This window comes from Athene noctua, chromosome 16 (genome assembly GCF_965140245.1).
Source record: "Athene noctua chromosome 16, bAthNoc1.hap1.1, whole genome shotgun sequence".
NCBI classification, from domain to species: domain Eukaryota; kingdom Metazoa; phylum Chordata; class Aves; order Strigiformes; family Strigidae; genus Athene; species Athene noctua.
In genome coordinates this window covers 2781757-2803956 of record NC_134052.1, presented here as the reverse complement: position 1 = coordinate 2803956, position 22200 = coordinate 2781757, and the positions used below count along the sequence as shown (strand labels likewise).

At 46.1% G+C, this 22200-nt stretch overlaps 1 protein-coding gene across 1 annotated transcript in view; it reads left to right on the top strand.

Annotated features, from left to right (window-relative positions):
- Window positions 1–22200, top strand: part of TOX2 (TOX high mobility group box family member 2) — a 153808-nt gene that overhangs the window by 47822 nt on the left and 83786 nt on the right. Inside the window, exon 2 of the mRNA XM_074920466.1 lies at window positions 13913–13978. Within this exon, the coding sequence (XP_074776567.1) occupies window positions 13913–13978 (66 nt within the window). The remainder of the gene's footprint in view (window positions 1–13912; window positions 13979–22200) is intronic.

Sequence of the window (22200 nt, the reverse complement as noted above, 5' to 3'; positions counted from 1 at the left end):
GTTTGCATGCAATGACTCTCTTCACCAGAGAGATGGGATGGGGCAGAGCTCTACTCTGCTAACCGGGGCCTGGGGGTCATGGGGGTGGGTGAAATTGGAAGGACCCAGGACCTTGATGTCATCCTGTGCTCTGGTAACACTGCTGTGGTCTGAGCAGATGCAGTTTTTGTGATGTTAGAAGGAAGCCTGAACTTCTAATAAAAACACAACTGTTCGTGTGGGTCATTTCTTATCTCAGAGTGCAAACATAACCGTGGCTCCATGAAGTGAAAAGGGCTCCCGTCCACCCTTATATCGTTTTGGATGGACTGAAACGTTTGTGTCCTGTGGTGCTTGTGGCGATGCTGCGCAGTGTGGCTGGGCGAGGGGCTGGGGATGGTGTTGGGCTGTTGAGCAGAACACGTGCAGATGCTGGGCTGAGACGGCAGCACCCTCAGAGTACCTGGGCAGGAGTCCTGCTTCCCGACCGGAGCCGAAGGCAGCGGCACCTCCCCGTGCTGTGTGCACATCGTCCCTGCTGGCTTTGCTCCCCGGGAGGGGTGGCCATGCCCCGTTTCCCACCCTGTGCCCAGGGCTCCCCCCTGCTCCCCCACCTGCCCAAGCCAGGCGTGGTTAACCCCACAGGCGGGGGCAGGTACCAGCACAGGGGGAGTCCCGGTGGTTCTGCCGGCTCCCCGGTGCCAGGCAGTGCGGCCCTGCCGCCATTCCCGCTGGAGCAGCACAGCCCACGCTCCACAGGTTGCAAATGGTTTGTTCAGCCAAGCCGTGACCTACTTGAAAGTAGCTTTTGCCATCCCAGGAAAATGGGTAATCGGAGGCTGCGGTGCCTTCTGAACAATTACAGCTCACAGCAGTCCAAATGAAAATGTTTGTTGAAAACAACATGTGCATAATTAAGGCTTAATGAGCCCTTGTCTGTTTGGAATCTGCAATTAGATTTATAATAGAAAATACTAGCAAATGCCAAATAGCTTTAAAAGAAGCAGAGATAAAAGATAATTTTGTGGCAAATCTATAGTAATACTGTAATTTAATGAGCTGGAAGTGGTGCAGAGAAAGACTGTAAAAGCTTTGGACAAGTTTGCATTGTGTGTGTTTATCTTATCTGCCCATTTCCCTATCTATAAAGCTGTCAGTCTTGCTTTTAACTGCTTGGAAAAAGGCAGGACTTTGCTAAAATCAGGAAGACTCCCTTTGTTTATTTTTATTTAAGTCATTAATTAGTCGGGCAAAACTGCTTTTTCTCTTTCTCATCAACATGCTTTAAACTTCTTGTTAGGGTTTATAATAGTAATAATAATAGTAGTTATAATGTCTTTATTCAATTATTTACAGTGAAGCAGGGGCATAATAATCAGGTGCCTCTGATTAGTTTCATTAATTTTAATGAGTTTTCAACTGTCTTTTTAAGATGTTGAGAATTTTCAATGCTAAGGTGTATAATTTAATAATTTAATAATTTAATAAGTAAACTTGAGGCCATCATGGCTGCAGTAAGCATGAACTACCTTCTTGCACTAATGAAAAAAAAGGTATGCAGCAGTAAAGTTTGCTGGGAAGATTAATAAGATGAACAGAGAGAGATCTAAAAAAAAAAAAAAAAAAAAGAAATGGGCTGAAAGTAGAAGGGCTTGGGAGGGATGGTTTGTTGGGTTTTTTAATAAACAGAAGCTGAGGTTGTGAATGAAGCGATACCAGCTTTGGATGTGACGAGTGAACCTGGTGAGGAATCGAGGCCAGGGCATTGGGTGCACAACCCCTGGAAATGCAGCCCAATAGTTCTGACAAACCTAACTCAGCACTTCATGAAAGAGGACGTACAAGGATGTGGTAATGCTGCCTGTGGAGGTACCTTTCTGATGTGATTTTATTGCCTGTGGGAAATGTTGCTGAGCTTCAGATTCTCTAAAACCATGGGTTTTGCATGTCTTGAGTCTGCGTGGTGTGAAGTCGCAGCACTGGTGCTGTGTTGGCAACTTCATGCATGGAGCATCTGCAAAGCCCTGAGCCGTCTCCCTGCGAACTTTCAGCCAACGGATTTTGGCTCCAGCCTCTGACTTCGCAGCGGCGATGAGCGCCTGTGGCCTGAGCACGGCTGTGCATTCACGACCCTGCTCCTGACCTGCTGCACCTGCCGCCCCGTGGGGTTTTGTTGTTCTCACAGCCGTGGGACTGTGCGGTTGGAGCAGGCGCAGCCTTGGGTTATTTAACCCAACCACTCAGCACACTGCCGGGGTCGCCACCAAGGGCAGAGCTCCCCCTCCCAGCCCTGCATCTGCCCATCACTGCTTGGGAGTGTGTTTCAACTGCTCCTTACACCAAGCTTGCAATAAAATTGCTTTTTTTTAATTCCAGTGATCAGGATTTTGAGGCTTTTTTGGTATTTTCCCCAAGTGGCTTGCTCAGCTCGCAGCCTCTGAGGCAGTGCCTGGGTGTTCTCCCTATCTGCTTGTCCCCACAATGATGCCTCAATGACATATCTTTTGATGATGAGAATCCGGTGTTGCTCCTTTGCTTTCCACCAGGACGAGATGGGGTGATAGGTTGAGGTTGTGGATGGCAGTGGGGTCCCCTGAGTGCAGTGCAAGCTACTGGAATGGCTCAGGGTGTTCACTGCACTTTATTTAAGAGGATAATTGCAATTTTTGTTAAAAGGCAGCATCATCAGCGTCATAGTTAAGAGAAGAGCCAGGTGCTGGAGACAGTACTCTTTCTGTCAGAGTAGGGGTCTGAAATCTGGCCACCTTCAGGCCTACGAGAGACTTTCATCTGAAGAGTGAGGAGGTTTGCACAAACTCGCTCTGCTCCCTGATGTCTCAGCATGGGACTCTGGGTGCCCCTGGCACATCCTTCCTGCGGCACAGTGACCAGGTGTGCTGGGACAAGCTCACCATTGTCCTCTGTACGTCAAAATACACACTGAGGTGTAAGCAGTCCCGTCGATTTGATTGTGCGGGTTTAGAGTGACAGGGTTGTGATGCTGGTGGGATAAGCCAGTTCTCTGAAATGGGAAACTGTGTGCTGTGTTATTCCTCATTATTTGTTTGCATTGGACCTTCCTGGCTCTAGCTAGGATGTGGATCTAGTTAGGTGATGTAAAAACACTTACAGAAGATGCGCGTGGAGTCTAAAATTTAACAGAGACAGGACCAAGTAAGAGAGGGAAAAACGCAGAGAGCTATAGTGATGTATGAAAAGTGGGCAGTGAAGACGCTCCCAGACTTCCAGGATGTAATTTCAGAAATTACCTTCCTATCCTTTGTTTTGTTGGGGGTTTTTTTTGTCTTTAAAGGAGATCTCGCTTTTCATTAGGCTTGGGGGTTTTTTCTAATCATGAACATGTCCAAACATCTGAGGTAAAATTGTGAAATGGATTGTACTTTGTCAGCCCATTTTTTTTTGCAAGTCATACTACACACCGCTGCAAGAGTTATTTGCATACACAGTTGAGTGCAGAACCACGGAAGGCAGGTTTTCACTAGTGCCAAATATTTGTGTGTTAGAAACTACTCTCTAAATGACTATGGAAGCTCTCTGATTTTTTTTTTCCTCCCGACTAGCTGTTTTTGCATAACACTCCCCATTCTCACTAAAGTTGCCTCAAAATCAATTATTCTTCTCCCTTGACTTTGCAGCAGAAGAAAAAAAAACAACAATCATCTTGAATTCTTCAGGGCAGAGATGTGCTTTTTTTTCCACTAGTGGGGCAAATCTTGAAATGATGGAAGTGTTTAGTGAAGTACCTGGCTGCGCTTGCAAGTAAATAGTGTGTGCTCTGGGCTGTGCTTCAGACTGCCTTTCCTGAAGGAACAGCGGCTGTAGAGAGAATTAAAGTTACTGTTTTTCTTCTTGAATGGCCATTGAGTAGCACCCGTGATTTTTGGAGATTTTGGGAGTGAGTTAGGAGATATTTGGGAGTCAGGTTGTTAATCTGACAGCTGTCAACAAGGCGTCAGGATCAGAAGCATAATACATGAGCTTAAAAAGTTAATAGCTTTAAGCAATCTTTGTATTACTCCTCTGACAGCTCTCTTCCTCTCTGCGACATGTACTCGGGTACTTATTTATTTATTTACTCTGCAGTTGAGAAAAGATAAATGGAGATTTCCAAAATTATTCCCGCGCTGTGTGTGTAGATCAGACCCGGCGTAATCACAGTGACTGCTCGCGCGGGGCTGCTGTGGCAGCAGCTGCTCCCTCTGCTTGCTCCCGCTGCCCTCTCCTTGCCGGGGAATTGCTTTTATTCAGCCCGGGCATTCGCTTTCAGCTCCGGGCTTGGGTACGTGTCCAAGCATTGCTGCCCAGGCAGGGTCCCTGCTCGCTCCCCGGGCCAGGGAGACAAAATTATAGGATGGGAAAACTTTCTGGTTTAAGGCCAACTTCCCAACTGCTCCCGTGCTTTCTCAGCTGTTGGTGCTCATGGCCACATGTAGCCCCTCTGCAGTGGTACCTCTGGTTGCAGTGAGGGCTGTTGTTCTGGTGTCAAAATCAACATCTCCATAAAAGACTTTCAGAGCAGAGCCATGCTGGTAGCTGCTTCCAAGGTATAAGCTGTATTTTTATCTCAACCATGAAGTTTTATCTTGCAAAAAACAATGTTTCTAGGTGCCTTTGACACTGGCACAGTTCTTGCATGGAGCCTCCGCAGCTTCTTTTAGATCTTTGTATGTTTTCTGCCTCTCTCAGTTTCCTGTGAATTAAAAGTGTTACTCGTGAAGCAGGCAGCGCAGTTAAGTCTCATTATCACTTACTGTATTTGTTTCAGACTGTCTACACACCAGCCCGGTGCCAGGAAACGTGCTGCATTCATTTACCTTCCTCCCTCCCCGCAGCTCACGGGGCACCAGGCATTTACAGGGCGAGCTGGTGCCTTTGGCTCTCTTGGTTATTCAGCTGCTAACGGGAGAAGGACCAGCTTAGCCAGGGCCTGATTTTTTTTTTTTGTTGTTTTTAGATAAACTCCTCAAGCACCTGCGTAAGTGTGGTAAACAACGCAGGATGTGCTGCTTGTTTGTTTTCGAAAAGGAAGTGATGTACGTGCGCAAGTCTTGCAGCTACATCAGCGTGATTGTATCTTGCAAAATGTTTGAGCATGGTCAGCGATGGGCTGGAGAGGTCATGGGTGAAAGCAGGGGTGTGCTGCCCAAACTTTGAGGAGAATCAGGAAGGATTTGGTCTCGCCAAAGCTGCGGTTCTGGTGAGCTGTCTGCACCACCGGAGAGGAGGAGGATGGAGATGTCCCAGGGCTGTGGGAAGCATCATACAGCACCTCTTCCAGCCAGCGTTACATCAGGGTGCTTGGCAGACTGAAAGCTAAAAACCAGTCCTAGTCATCTGAATATGATCAAAGTGTATTAGATCAAGATCTGCCCTCAGGGACAAAACCTGCAAAAATCCAACCCCACCTCCACGCACAGCTAAGATGTAAGCATGAGCAACTTTGGCCTTTAAATTAATAGTGCGTTTTTCTGAGCATCGTTCTTCTCCCTTGCTGTAGCTGGGAGGAGGAGAGGAGGCTGCATGGAGGATTAGCTGGTCTGTGCTGCTTTCGCTTCTTTTCGGAGTTGCACACGAAAGGGTTAAGCAGAATTTTGATCTCGGCAATATTTTCATGCTTATACATTCTGTTTCTCATTTCCATGACAAAGATGGTAGGAAGAGCAGAATAAGGTACAGAATTTGCAGAGCAATTTTAAGACTGTAATGAGAACAGAAAATAGTAGGGGGAGAAGAATTGTAATTAGAATATGAAATGGGAAAAAAAATTAATCTATTTCCATGTCAGTCTTAAGACTAAATTCTGCTGCTCCCTGTAGCTTTCAGTGGACAGATTTTTTTGTGTGTGTATGTGAAGAGCTTGAACTCCTTTGCAGGCTCTGAAAGGTCCAGATAAATGAGTTTAAGTCCTCATTCCCCCCCAATAATGTAGTAACAATAATTTTGTGTGCAGTGTTCACAGAAAACCAGCCAGGCTCAGATAAATGCTGTTGCTTGAATAGTGGTGGTGGCATTCAGGACCTCTCCAGCCTCAAGTACAGGAGAATAAAAGGGGAATTTGGAGATGCTCTTGGGGTGGAGCCTGGGTAGGCATCACATGATCAACTATCACAGAAGTACACCAAATACTGATGCCTGGGAGGGATGTCTGCGTGTCCCAAGCCCCCGAGAAGGCTGAGCCAACCAGATGGTGTTGCACAGCACCTGGTCCAGCTGAGCTCTGAGTGTCTCCAGGGATGGAGATCCCATAACCTCATGGTCTCATATTTGACCACCCACACGCTGGAAAATGTATTTCCTATTATCTAATGAGATTACATTTACCCACAGAGCTTCCAGCAGCCCACAGGTCTGAGCTTATCTTGAGCTCAGTGGTTTGGATTTGCTATTCCCCTCTAATTAGTCCCACTTGCTATTCTGGATCCTTCTTGGCCACAGCATCCTGCAGCAACAGGTTTTGCTGTTGGGCCCTATATGAACAGCTAATGATTTTGGTGACCGCCTCCTTGATTTTAGGTTATGAGAACCAGTGAAGAGCCATTCCCTGTTCTCGCTTCATGACTTCATGTACACCTCTGTTGAGTCCCTCTGTATCTATCACTTCTTTTCCTCATCCATGTACACCATTCCACAACTTGGTTCCTCGCTGCAATTACTCTCTCTCCTTCTCCTAGCTGTACAGATGCTAAAATAATGTTTGATCTTTTATACTTTGTTCTTTTTCTAATTGCTTCTAAAACTTGAATGGCAGTTTTGGCAGCTGCTGAGGACTGAGCAAAAGTTGGAATTAAACTCTCCAGAATGAATGCACAGTTTCTCTTCTGGACAGTAACAGCTATTTTAGGGCTCATTGTCATGTCTGTATTGTTAGGATTGCTTTTCTCCAGTGCATTACTTTGCATTTATTGACATTAAATTTAATCTTCCATTTCCTGACTGCCACTTAGTATTGAGAGAGTCTTAATGCAAAGCCATTCAAAGTCACTTTTAGTTTTGGCTAGGCTGAATAATTTTTGTCTCATTAATAAACTTGAATCCTTCTAGATTACTTATGAACTGGATAGATTTTAATGCAGATGGATCACGGACCGTGATCGTCCTCTTGCTAAAACCTGGTGAGTATCTTTTCACTGGCTGTGAGCAACAGGACCTTCCCTTTTGTCCCACGGCAAGCTGGGGTTGGTTTTTAGAGCTTTTTTTTGAGGAACCTTGTGAGATGTCCAGAGACATCATTTCACCTTCTCTAGGTGCTTGTTGACCCTTCAGCAAACACTAAAGCAGGCTGCAAGGCACGCTGTCCCTCGCCTCAGGTCTCTCTCTGCTGCCTTGGTGGGGTGTTCAGCTCCAGATGGCTCCACACTGAGGGGGTCAGAGCTGCTGGTCTGGCACCTTCCCCTTGCCACTCCCATCTGTTTCGGAGCAGAGAGGTGGTCTGTGCACCACTTTTGTTACCTTGCATCGCTTCAGAGCAGGTGGGTGAATGCCACTTGGCCATGGGGCTTCCTTAGGATTTTGTTGGTTTGTTTTATATTTTTTCCTACTGGCCATCCCAGTGTGAAAGCTACTCAGATGGGTCTTGCCCCAGAAGATGCTCCAGTTTGGGAACTCCATCAGTGTCCAAGCCAGTGCAGATAATTTCTGACTTTTCCACCTGGTTTTAGTTTCTGGAGAGTCTCTATGGTACCTTGGGTAGTCCTTGGCACCACCAGCTCTGCAGTAGGTTTCCTGCTTCTGGTATGTTTGAGAAATAACTGTTATTAGCCTTTATCCTATTTGTAAATTGTTCTTGAAACAAACCAACCAACCAAACCACTTTTTACTATATGGTTTTAAGCCTTAAGACTTCATCTGTATCGATCTGATTTTACCCTAGGATAATAGATGCAGAAAACCCAGCCCCTGTAAAGCCCAGGTGACTTGCAGATGCTCAGCTGTGCAGCCCGTTACAGGATGTTCTGCCACTGACACCTGCTGCGGTGCTCTGCTCTCTTTTAATGACGTTTGTCCTGAAGCAAATTGCAGAGCGTGGCCAGCCCGGGCGGCCGCGTGGTGGCCAGGATGGAGATGCAGAGCTTCCCTCCCAGGAGGGTCCTGGGGGGGTTGTAAATCTATTGCTGAACTTCTGACCCTCTTTGACAGGATCAACTGAGGGGCTATCCAAGCATTTCAGCAGACAAATAAATAATGCTAAGTAGATCACTTTGGGCCAGAGGTTGTGTAAAGACCTTAATGGGGAAACTGCAGTTAAAGAGATTAAGCTAACCTCAGCGATGTATTCCCTGAAGAAGTGTGATGCTAAATTACTCCTATAGGAAATCACAGCGGCAGCTCCGCAGGCAGCAGCGCTGACAAGGGCCAGCCTGAAGCGAATATTTCACATCCCATGGACGGGGTAGAGTTGTGTGCTGGCAAAGATGATCCGTGCCAGCGTCGGGGTGGTTGAGTGTTGGTGCCCAGCGCACCCATAGGGCTGAGCCTGGTGTGCAGGAGTGCCTCACGCTGTGCAGGAGCAGCAACGTGGAGATGTGGAAGTACCATGGCCAAAATGCAGTTACAGCAGAATGTGGTTATGCCGCTCAAATAATGCTTGCCTGATAAAAATTAATTGTGGAAAAAGATACTTCTGCAAAATTTTCTAAAGAAGAGTTTATTTCCGCATGGTGGGTCAGGTGCCATCAGAGGCAGCTAATTAAACCCCAGCAACACATGGGCTGCAATAATTTTTTTTTTTTTTTTTTTTTTTCTTAATGGGGAGTATTAAATACAGCATTGACTGTGTTATGCAAGTTTTCTTGTATCCTAACTTATTCACTAAAAACTTCAAGGCATTTGTTGCATGGCATTATTGTGGGTCTTGATGCTAGTGGTGGCTGAGGTGTAGCTTGCTGGACACTGAAACCAGCTACATCCCAAGCATCTCCAGTGAAAGGGGATATCCCCAGTGCACCCAGTTTGGAAATGAGGTTGTCATGAGACCTGCTGCCCATCTCCTGTGTCCTGGCAAAAGGAGGCAAAACTGAGAGGCAAGTGCTTACAGCTCTGAGCAGTGAAATCACTGGAAGCATCCAGTTTGTTCTTCACTGGGCATTTAATAGCTCCTTGATGATGATGGCTTTTAGTTGCCACTGGATTTACATTAACAGGTTACTTTTTAAAAGCTCCAGATCCTCAGTGGACTTGAAGATGCTCTGGTCTAATATTGCCAACAATGAGTGTTACAATCCAGGTAAGACCCCTCAAAGAAAACCCAAACCAACAAAAAAAACCCCCAAACCCAAAACCAAACCAAACCCAAAACCCACTAAGAATAAAATAAAATGAAATAAGAAGTTTAGAAGATTTTTGAAATCTTGCAGGTATCATTGAGGCCGTTCCTGGTATGAGCGCTGCCATCATATTTCTTACAGAGTGGAGGTTTTCATCTCAGCTCATGACTCTCAGGAAGTAAAAGGATGTGATGAGTTTCATAATAAAATTGTAGTAGCTGGCAATGCCATCCATGAGAAAGTAACACCTTCTCTGAATCTTGGCAGGAGGTTGTGTTTCTTTCCACTGGGTCCTTCCCAGTTGACAAACATTTATTCTCCATGTTTGCACAGAGCCAGAGATCACACAGCTACTTTGCTTTGGGGTCTGTCTCAGCTTGCAGCATGCAGTTATTTTTCTTATTCATTTTCATCTTACTAACATGGGACCTGTGTGACCTCTGGGCACATTTACAGGCTTGAAAATAACATTGTACTGCAAGAATAACAAACCAAAGTGAGTCTAGTAAAGCAATAAAAATTAAAAAGAAGTGCTTCATAGGACGTCATCTGAATCAAGCCTGTGCTCAGCTCCCTGTACAGGCTGGTGGATGCACAGCAGCGCTCTGCCTCTGGAGCTGTGGTGCCAGCTACAGCTCCCCTGGAAGAGCTGTACTAAAAGAATTGTATTTTTAAAATAAATTCTCCATGAAAAACTAAATTTTGGGGGGTGTTTTCTCACAGAATAAAACTTTCCTTGTATTTCTTGCTTGGACCCAAAATACACGGTAGCGTGTCCCGTGGAGAGGAGCTGCCGTGGAGTCACAGTCTGTGTCCATCACCTGGATTTCCTTGGGACTCCCTGGCTGAATGGGGTTGACAGCAGCCGTGTGCTCACCCATCGGTGCCCGGCAAAGCCACCTCCTATGGCACAAGATTGGGTCACGCCTGTACTCCCCTTCCTTTGGGTTGGAGCTCATGTCACCTGCAGATGAAGTCAGCTTGCTGGTGTTCATTTGGCAGCATGCCTTTGTTGGCAGAGTTGGCAGGAATTTGGGCAGTTTCCTCTAAGGGTTTTTTCTTTTTTTATTTTTAGTCTGGTGAGTAGAGTTGTTTCTGTCCTGAGCATGTTACATGAGACAAGTTTGAGTTGGAATTTGGCAAAGTGGGGCTTTTTGGGTTCTTTCTGAAGTAGAAGTTCTTGGTTCTAGCTGTGCTTGTAGGCAACCATCACTGTGTAAGTCAGCGCAGGTTAGACAGAAACGCGTCTGAGTCTCAGATGAAGGAAAAGCAAATAATCGCGTCTTCCTGCCTCTCCCAGTTTCACAACTTGGTTATTCAGGGTTTGCATTGCCCGGGTTTTCAAGGGAACACCAAGTTGTAGATGCAGAGCGCTACAATCTGAGCGTGAGCTTAGCTCACCTTGGCTTCGTACTCATTTCATACAGGAGAATTATTTCTCTGTATCATTTCATACAGAGAATTAGACACAGCCACTGATTTGTTTAATAGGCTGCTTCTATTAGCCAAAGAATAACAAAAATTAAATAATTACAAAAGAGCAAAAGGATGATTAAGACGACTGCACGAGAGTATGTTCCTTTCAGATTTGGACTTGAAAATTATACCCACCATTCCACATGTGCACATCATTCAATATAGGTATGATAAATTTGTGGGGTGGTGCAGAGGGTGATGAATGGGTGCACCCAGGTCTGGAACTGCCTGGGAGGCTTGACACGCACTGGGAGTTAGACCAAAGCAAAAAGGGAGGAAGCGTTTGTAACAAAAAGGAAATATTAAAATGTCTGTTTCTGCCGTAAATCTACCTGGAACGATGAGGCTGATTGTTTTGAAGTGCGTTCTGTAGCGAAACAATAATGAGAAGAGGGAGAGCACATTACTTATCTGCTCTACTTGGCTGGTGTATAAGTGGCAAACGTCTAATTGAAAAAATATCCTGATGGGAGAATTTCTAATAAATTTGTTTGCACCCTCATAGCCTGGAGGAGAGGGAAAAAAATCCAATCAGCAGTGGGGAAGTTCCAAAGTTTCCATTGCATTTTGAGTCTTGATTTTCAGGCTCGCTGCTCAGACTGGCAATCAGAGGCACAGTAATTTTGAAGGCAGGATTCATTACAGTTATTATGAAGGCATCAAGGGCAGAAGGAAGTGTGGAATGGAGGTAGGGGAATAGTAGAAAGCCATAAAAAAATACATTCTGATGAGCAGATGATAGAGATAATGATAGAGAAAGCAGAGTGCTTGTCCTGCCCTGGTCCTCCACAGTAAAAGATACTTTTTGTTTTCTCAATGTAGATTTCCAGGTGACTTGTTTTCTGGAGAAGAGCTGTTTCCAATAGGTCTTAGTCTAGATCTACAAAATAGTGTTCTGGAGGAGGACAAAAGTGAGGTGTTCGTTTGCAAGGAAGGGGATGGATGGATGGATGGATGGATGGATGGATGGATGTGCATCATCTGTGTATTTAAGTCCATCGGAGGGACAAAGTTTTTACTTAGAAAAGAGCTCTTCTTTTCCTGTTGTGGAAGTAAATATTTCTGCAGTTCAAATTCTTGACTGGTTCCAGGGAAGATTATGGAACTATTATCTTCCCACCAGAATATTTTATCTTTCTTCAGGACTGCTTGCTGGAAAGCTCTCGTGCAGCTCACCTGAAGCATCTCAGTGTGCTGTCTCAGGATGCAATAGCTTTTAAGCATCCTGTTGTGCCACGCGGCAGGTCCCTGCAGCTGAGCTGACGTGAAGCTCTGGCATTGCAGATCGGGCCACTGGAAAGGATTTCCACTGGAAAGTGGAAAGAGCTTGGGAGTGGGACCTGAGGACTATAATTTTGCCCGTTCCAAAAAGATTGACTGCCCAAACCCATGCTGCTGCCTGTGCCAAGTCAGAGGCTGGCTCCTCCCACAGAGCCTGGTCCTGCTGCCGCAGGGCTGAGCATCTCCACCAAACTGTGCCACCTCTTCGGCAAATTCAGCTTTCTCTGCTGGGGCTGGGCGGCTTGGCAGAGGGTATTTAGGCCATAGAGCTGATTGAGTCTCCGTGCCTGGAAGCGCGGCAGCTCCGGCAGGAACTGTGTTAGCAGGATCTGGCTACGCCAGCAATTGTTTTACAGGTGGAGGGAAACTCAGTTTAAAGTGGATAGCACCCAGCTGACCTCTGGGTGAGCTGCTTGTCCCAGCCAGCCCACGGGGCTGCCAGTGATCACTGCATCCCATGGCTCCTGCCTTGCTGACGGGTTTACGACATCCTGCATATGCACAGGGATCCCTTTCCACCCTACTGCGGCTGCTAGCGGTATTAGTTAATGAGCGATACAATACCCACTCGAATTTTGCTGTTTTTAATTGGTTTGTGGTGCTATCCCAGAGGATAGTCTGGCAATTAGAGGGTGTCTGATGCTGAGCGGAGCTGTTACCCGCACGTGGCTTTACTAACTCTGCTGACTTTAATAGCTAATCCTGTAGCACTCTGAGAAATGGAAGTGTAATTAATAGTCTACATTCACCTGGTTTCATTTAGATTTATCTTTTATTGTTCTTAATACGGCCCATTTCTGTTAAGGCATAACCAGTATCGGCTTTGTATCAGAGAGCAAGAGGACATGAAAGGGGTGAGCAATCTTCAATTCATCATCCAGCTTGTAAGGGCAAGAGGGTTGGCGCTTCCCCTAGTTAAGTATATGATGTCATTCACAGCTGGTACCTTCATCCTTGTCTCGGGAGTGTTTTATGGCATAGCCCATTTTATTGCCATAATTAATTTGTGAACTTAGCCTTGAGAACTGCCCCAGCCATACTTCGAGCCGGAGACAATCCTGGAGGGCTTTTTCCCTTCATTTGGAATTGGAGCAAGTGAAAAGCTCCCGTTGTAGCTAATTAATGAGAAGAGTTTTGCAGTTCTCCATGGGGGTTTTGTAGCCTAATAAGTGGATTAGCAGCTCAGAACAGGGTGAAGGGGGCAGGCGTGTTGCAGGAGCTGTGGGTGCACAGGCAAAACGCCCTGTGCTCAGGCTGCTCTGCCTCTCACCCAGCCATGGAGGCAAAGTCCTGGCACAGCAGGCAGGGGATGAGGAGATGGAGGAGAAATGTGTCTTCTTGCAGCCAGAGTTTGCAAACAGCAGCAAACTGTGAGCATGGGGAGTCAGGCTTTGCATAGAGACCTCCTCGTGTATGGCCCAGGGTGGCTTTCTGCATTGCTGCTGTAGGTTTCCTTTGGCAGTTAAGGAGTACGTAGGTGTCTGGAAGATGACTGAATGGGACCTGCCTGTCTTGGAAATTTCTATCGATGGAAATTGGCTTTTTAAAGCTGGTTGATGGTCTAGTAGGAATTCTAGCAAGAACTTCATTTGGGTGATATTTGCTGCTGGGTACGTGGTTTTGCACACATTTGGCTTATTTGTTTGAACTGGAGGATTCATTCATTATTTGGCTGAAAAAATAACATAAACATGCTGCGTTACTGTGTCCCATTACAATAACCATGATGCATGTATGCTCATACATGCTCAAAAGTTTTAAAGGAGCAGCTCAGGATTTTCTTCTCAGAATTTTGGCTCTTTACGTGAAGAGCTGGGAAAGTCTTTGGGATGCACATGACTTTAGTGTGCAGATGGCACTTCACTAACTCTAACTTTCTCTTGTCTTTCTAGTTTGATGGGGAGAACATGTACATGGGAATGAATGACAACGCCCAGGAGTTTCTATCAGCAAATCAGGTAAGCGTCGATTACACGTCGGTGGACAGGGTGGTGAGATTTTTTTAGGGGACTTAGGCTATTCCCAAGGCACAAATTCTAGGAGCTCTCTTTGAATCTGCACTCCTGGGACATCAGAAGGGTCCATGGAGGAGGTCGGAGCTGTCAGCTCTGCTGCTGGCAGGGAGCAGTGGTAGATGCACTTGGTACAGGGAGAGGGATGTGCTTGCATGCCGGTGCTGCTGTGTGTCGCTGAAGCCCAGCTTTCCAGTGAATCTGAAAAGCTTTACCTCAGCATCCTTCACTCAAAATGAAGATGCAGTTGGTGTTTCTGGATGCAGTGAGGTTTCCAAGCATTGTGTGTAGTTCAGGTGCCTCCTTCCCTCACGTAGAGTATTTCCTGTTGCTAAATAGATCAACAGTTAGCCGGTTTGGGGAGAAAAAGGAATCAAAGGTTTCCTGTTTTGGAACTAAACCCACACGTGGAGGACTAGAATAGAAGTGCTCACATCTCGCAGGTGCCTGAGCCTTCAGGACTCTCTCTGGACTTGGATACACATGGAACAGGCACATCCATTTCAGCGCAGCCCTCAACATGTAAAGTTAGGCCCATGCTTAGGTCCTACTGAGAGACGAGGACTTCAGCACATGCATACCTGTCCTCCTGGCCAGGAGGTGAGGGATGGTCCTGTCTGAGTCCCCCTGCAGTGGCCCAGAGTGACTAGAGCGTGCTGGGGACTTGGTGTATCTTTGAGGTGCCTGATGCTGCACCCTCAGAGCAAAGCATCTCATCACATCCAGCTGCCTTGTGAGGGAAAGTGCAAGTTCATTGCTAATATTTTTCAGCATTCCATTTTGAGGCTGTGTTGGGCCATTTTGTTGTGGGGCCCTGCTGAACACAGCCTCATGCATCATGGGCTCTGCAGGGTTATGTCATGTGAAGGTGATGTGTTGCAAAATTTGAAAAGCAGCCATGTGATGATTTCTTATCCAGCCCAAGATGCTGCCAGCTTCTTCTTGCCCTGGAGCTGGTGTGTGTAGCCTGGGGCAAGGTTACAGCGTGCTCCTGCTGCTGGGGTTTGGTACTTACTGCAGCATCATGATGGATTACAAGGCTGATGAGTCAACCATGGTCTATCTAACTCAGATACCAGCAACTATTAAAATACATGCATATTAAACCAAAAACAGGATGAAAACTTGTTGTTCACCTTCTTGGAGTGCAACAGTGCATTGGCTCATTGCTTAGAAGAGTTGCTCCTGCTCTGGCTTTCAGAGATGTCATGCAAAGCCACCAGCACCATGGAGTGGGAAGAGACCTGTTCTCGTGTGAGAAGAATTTCCAGAGGGTGGGGAAGGAACCACAAACTTCGTGCCAGTGATTCAGCAGAAACAAATATGTAGTCGATCAACAACAGCATGTGATCATCAGAGCCAGGAATTGCCAGAGGTTGAGTAAACACAGAGAGGAACGGGGTGACCCCAAGCTGCCCCAGCTGGGGGGTCAGCCCCCTCCCCTCCCGTGCTCCCCAGGGATGTGCAAGGCCTATGAGCAAGTGGTGAATGTTAACAGGGGCACTTGTCTTAAATACTCTGCCTTTAAAAACTCCCAAGGGACTGATATTTCACAGCCTCATTGGGAAGGGCTGCCAGCACCAGGTCCACAGCCAGCCACATTCCCTGGCCATGATGTGCCCGTGGGATGGCACTGAACTGGGGCTGAACCACGGTCGGAGTGAACCATTTGTGTTTCCTCCTCTACATCAACAGAAATCACCTTGTAGCCCCTGTTCCATCTTGCTTTCCCTATGGGTGGGCAGCTGGAGGGAAATCAGAAGTGATGCTGCAGCGTGGGGAATGGTTTGCTGTGCCACAATCGAGGAGGGCTAGCTTCCAAATAAAAATAGAGGCTGTCATGTGGTGGAGAGTTCGTGTACTGTTTGAACCTGGGAGAAGGATAAACCAAACCAGCTTAGAACCCTGTAACCTGGGAAATAGAAGTTTACTCTTCATTTGTTCTCTATTTACTTGGTGACATTTATTTCTTATTTTTAAATAGCAGTTAAGGATGAAAAGGGAGGAAGTATCTTTCTCTTGGCAGAGTGTGGGTGGGGGGCAGATACCCCCAGTTACAGGGATGGGTTTGTGCACAAGGACGGTGCTGCTTCTTTATCTCCTAGAGCAAAAGCTCTGTGGGGTGTGGGGACTGACATGGAAAATAGATGGAGAAGTTTGTCTTGTCTTGTGTTTCCAGTTCTCCTCTTCGTGCTGCTACGCTTGGGGCAGTCAGAAAAGAGCTGGCAGCAGGACCAAGAGGTGCAAGAGAAGAGGTGGCACCCGGGGCTCTGCCAGGGCAGGAGACCCCATGGGATGCTGCAGTGACCCCCATAACCTCCCCTGGGTTGCAGGAGGGGAGCGGGGAGGGAGGGTGAGGATCCTGTTTCACACCCTGCAAGGACGTCAGTAGTGGTTCCCACCCAGCACGAGCTTTGCCTGGGGAGGATGAGAAGCAGCCTTCGCCACTCACCCTCATTAGTTCATCGTCTCCGTTTATTTACCTGCGCATCAGCACTTGTTTACCAGAGAGCGCTTTATGGCACCAGTCATGACTTTATTACTAATAACACAAGTCTTCTATTTAAATTGGGGTTCCAGATGTTTTTTTATTGTTTGCTAAACCTGTTGTAACCTGAACGAGTACGTTAAACAGCAGGAGTGCGGTTTCACAATCTCACTTGAGAGGCTGCTAAATCACTGGCCCCAAGATGCCTGTGGAGCACACGTGGGATATTGCTCAGCCCTTGGGATCCTTGGGGACAAAGACAAATCATACATAATAATTACTGAAGCCATCACACTGTAATAAATGGGCCTGGTGTCTTAAACTGGTTGTGCAGGGCACCATTAGGCATCTGCAGCTCTTGGCAGCAGACACAGCTTCACATTGAGCCTGATGCAAGAGCTGGGACATCCAGAATTAACGGTGGGAAATCTTAGCTTCACATTGCTCATTTTAGGGCACGCTTGCTTATTTACCCTAGTTTTGCACTATACAATGATCTCCCCTGGTACCAGCACACCTGTGGTGGCCTGGGGTGGGCCTGTCCTGATGAAATTGCCTGGACCACACCAGGGCTTGCAGCCCCACTGTGCTTTGAGGTGAGTAGGAAGGGCTGGGAGAGCAAGAAATGCAGCTGTGTGTGGCCTCATTTCAGCTGGGAAATTTTTAGGGGTCCACAGATGGAAGAAGTGCAGTGGTCTTTGTTATAGGAAATTCTGTATTGCCTTACGATTTGTCTTTCAAAATACCTAGGAGGAGTTAGGTGGAAAGTAGAATTCAGTTTATCACATCTGCCCCTGCCCTGGTTTAAACCCAAGGGGTTTAAATGGCTCCTACCTGTCAGTGCAATGCTTTACACTTTCTACCCAGAGATCCAGCAACTGCTTAAGCTCTTGAGTCATCCTTTCCCGTCACACAGATAAGATTATTCTCATTTTACAGCTGGAGCTACAGAGACAGTGTGGTTAGTGCAGCTCCTGTGCTGAGCAGTCCCTGGGCAGCACTGCAATCCTGCAGCGCCCTGACATTAGCCTTATCTCAGCCCCTTGTACAGTTTTGGATCCTAAGGAGCTTTTGCGGTATTTTACAGCAGGAGTGCGGTAAACCCAGGGTCTGCTTAACTCTCCTTCATCACTCCTTACCCTGCAGAGCTGCTAACCTGGTGGTAAGAAGAAAAAAAAAAACCAAAAGCACCTTCCGAAGCAACTGAAAGCCAGCTGATGTGCTTCTTCCCCTCATCTTACTCAACAGAATTGCTTATGTGTTATCAGCTGCATTTCTTGTTGTCATCCCAAAAGGGGTTGGTTTCAGCTGAGAATGAAATGCAGAAATAGAGGAGCCTAAAACATAATGAGAGCACTGACAGATCCAGACTCATGCTGGCACAGCCTGCTTGGAGAAAATAATTCCTCTTGTTCCATCAAATAGAGGGACATTTGACCCCAGAAGTGAGTCAAATGTGAAATGTAATTCAACCCCCAACAGGGGCCAGAGTATAAATGCAACTTGACATCTGATCAAACCATCACAGACATTTGACCCCTGAGAAGACTGAGGTATCTGTTGTGTCTCATGAAGTCGGCAGGGCATCATTCCTCACCCCTGTCAGTTTTCTTTCTTTCTTTCCCTCTCCTCCCCAAACAAAGACAAGGAATTAAGTAATGCAAAAATCTCAAGGAATGGACAGATTACCACCCATATGAAGCAAAATCATTAAGAAAATATCTTTATATTAAGATATAATTTATAATAACCCCAGGAAAAGGCAAAGATTAGGAAATTCCTCATGTAGCTGGACAGGAATGAGTTTGGTTTTGTTTGGCATCAAGACTTCTGTACTTGCAGGAAGAGTCCACAGGTGCCTTATAAATATCAATTAACTGTGCCTGGGAATACCCTGCAAGAAGGTATCGTTATCCCACCTTATGGGTGAATAAACACAGGAAATACTTTTCCGGGGAGCTGAGGATGGTGCAAAGTGTGGGAACGGCCGGGTTCTGGCACGGGTTTGGGGACAATCATCCCTCGGCTTATTGAGAGCAGGGGTGCGACTGTGTGCCCAGTCCTTGGAGGGACATTATGGAAAGCCTTAGGGGAGTGTTTGTCACATTTCTCCTCTTTCCATGGCATGTCTCTGTCTGCTGGCAGGGCGATGGGCAGCTTTGAAGGAGGAAACAGATGATTACTTACTGCTGGGCATTTTTGATCCTGCACTCTGCCTGTTCCCAGGAGCTTTCAGTGCACGGCTTATTCCAGCTGAGCAACATGCCTGTTTCTGTACCAACAAGTTAATTTGTGTGACTCCTCATGCAAATCCTGTTATACATCAGTAGTTTATTCAGGCCAGGGAGATGCATCAACATAAGCAACTCCTTACTTTTGTAACTGAGAACACAGATAGGACCCCACTGCTTTACTGAGTGTTGAAAATATGATAGTTAAATTGACAGAAAGTATTTGCACACCATTTCATCCTCTAATGCTATTCTTATGTGATGCCTTTGCTGGCATACTCATGCTGCCCATCTGTGTATCACAAACATCAGGTCTCGGCTGCCAGGAACCACACCTGTCCTGCAGACATATGTGGGGGCTGCAGGTTTGCAGAGCAGCACTAAAAAAGACTGATTTCACCCACCCTGGTGAGACACCTGATGTTGATGACCCTGCAGAGCAGCAAAGAGGGCTTTAGTTTAGGCTGTGTGCATTAGGGTGAGACTGGGTAACTCATGGGTGGAGCTGCTCACATTTATACTGCTGAGAAAGTAGATCCGTGGACATGGACGTGTTTGTACATGGCAGCATGTGCATTAAATAGAAGGTGGGTTTTTCTCTGGCTGTGTGCAAATCGGCAGTGGTTCAGCTGAGTGTGGGGGTTATACCAATGCACCGAGGGAAATGGAGTTAAGAGACTTTATATGTCATGTGCACACACTCACATACAGCATCTGTCTTCAAATGTGTTCCTGTATAAACGTTAGTGTGGGGTTATACATACCTGCCCCTTTCCACACATATGAAATCGATCTGCGTATGTATCCGTGTGCTTGGGTGTGTATAAATCAACATTTATCTACTGTATCTATTGCCCTTTATCTGTTTATCTCCATACATCTTCAAGCTCGGGTCTGTATTAGCCATAATAGATACAGTAAGTCGCTGATCTGGTGGGTCAAATGGTCAGGGCTCTTTGATCAGCCGTCAGGATACATTACCGCCAGGGCCTCCGGTGGGGCTTGAATTACAACTTACATTTGACTCATTTCTGGGGTCAAAACGTCCCTCTTATTTGATCGAATGACAGAAATTGTATAATTTGTATATATCCCTGAGCCATATGTGCTCTGAGTGCCACTCTAATGTGTTTTATAAAGGCACAGCTGTCTTGGTGACTTATTTAAAATGGGATTTTGAAGTAGTGTTCTTGCCATTTAATGTCCCCATTCAGGGTTACACAAGGTTTATCAAATAATAAATAACATTTAGAACATTCATTTTAGCATAACAATGGGTTTGCTAGTTATAAGGAACTGGACGGTACAATAAAGCTGTGTTTGGTAAATAAGCAATAATGTAGAAAGCAAGCGACGGCATAATTAGAAATTAATGATGGTGCGGGAAGCTATGGATACCTTCCTCGCATTCTGCTAACGCTCCAGACTAGACAGAGCTCATCTTGGCAGCCTCTGCTGTAAAATATTCCATCAAACCTTGTCATAATACTGGCAGACGTGTTGTCCTCCCACCTCCTGGGCCTCCCACCAGTCTCAGCTGAATTGCAGCAAAATGTCAACAGTTGGTAAAATAAACCTGGGCCTGGGGCAGAACTGCGCTGTGCGGGTGCGGGGGATCCCCTTCCCCGCTCAGGCCCACAGAGCCACAACACGCCGGCTGCCGTCCTGAGGTGGCCATGGAGCACTGGGCAGCATGAGGGCACTTTGGTGCTGCTAATGAAGATGAGCGGCTCATCCTCCGCTCGTTCTTGCTCCTTCCTCCCTAGTAGGGAGCTGTAAAAGAGGACCAGTACAGACTTCGGGTTTCTCTCCATCAGTGGCTTTGGTAGAGATGCTCTGTTGCTGGCAGTGAAGTGACAATACGCAATTGCTCAGACGTAAGATGTTCTCATGTTGGTTGGTCCCTGACCTACCAGGACATGTGAATCTGGAGGAGTTTCCAGCAGTTTGTTTGTCCCTGAAGCTCATAAGATGCAGCAGTTTGCTCATTGTCACCACAGCCACTGTCTCAGACATGGGTTTGCTCCAGAAGAAAGGCTGGAAGAAATCAGGAGACCATACACATGGCTGAGCAGTACCTTAGGGTGATCCTTCTCTTGAGGCTTGTCATGGTAAGGTTTGCATAGCAGAGTGGTGGAGGAAAAATTAGAGCCCACCATGAGGCTATTCTTTGTGCAATTTCCACTCAAATTCCCTAATTAACTTTTGTGTTTCTAAGGACTCTGATTGGCCTTTGCCTATGAAGAAACTTGGGTTTGTTTTAACTTTGAGGAGACATGTCTCAGGGTCTTCACAGTCTATTGATTTTGGCTATTGTCTGGCTTGATCTATTGATGACAGGAACAGATAATGGTCAGCGGATGGTCAGTGTTAGAGAAAATCACTGATGTAAGTAGAAGGGTTTAAAAAAGGGGGAATCTGTCCCCCAGGCGTGGAGAGCTCTTATGCATCTGAATTTCCAGGAGTCCTGTGCTCCTCGGGCTTTACTCTCTTACCTCTCTACAGCATCCTGGTCTCTTCCAATCTCCAAACAGTCTGTATTTTGGAAGTCTAGAGTCAACCACAACTGGGGCAGAGTACAGCTTAAAGTAAAAACCTGATGACTCCCTAATCCCTTTACAATGATATATTGCAAATATTGCTAGAACATATATATATATATATATCGAAGACCCCTAGTGAAGAGAAGTGAGAGCTTTATAGAGACTCAGAGTTGAAAGAGAGGATTAAACAGAGTTTGTCAGTGCAGTGGAAGCTGGGAGTGTGTGTGCTGCAGCAGGCACCCATGGTAAGATACATATTTTGCTCCTTCCTTGCTGTTCATCGAGTAATACTGTATAATTTCATATGTTGTCCTAGAGAACAAAAAATAGAGGGAAGACTTTGATAGATATTAAATGCCTTTCTCAGCAGACAATTCAGGAAGAATCTCATGTACTATTTTAGAATGAACAATAGTGTTACATGTCATTTGTTATAATCAGCAGCTAATGGAAACCCTTCCAGGCAGGGTTTTGGAGGTGAGCATAACTACAGCTGATGATCCAGGCTTGTGAATTTTGCATGAACTCCTGTGTGACAATGTAATTTTTGAAAGGTGCAGGCAGGAAGCAATTCCTGTAACTTAGTCATAGCAAGAGAAGCTTCTGTTACTGGTGGGGGGTTGGCTGTAGTGCTTAAATAATAATTAAAAAATCCCTTGATCTTAGAAGCAGAACAAACATCATCTTCTACCCTTGGTTTCAAAGGACTCCTAAGTTGTTAACAATAGGGTGTTTGAAAAACAACCACCAAGCATCACAGAGTGAAAAGCTAATGTAACTAAGCAGTTCCTAGACCAGAATGGATAGTCTCTGTTTCACTTGCATCTGGGGGAAAAAAAGAAATAGCATCTTATACAGTTGAAGATACCTGTCAGGTGATAGAGCACCTTGTAGGAACAGAAAATG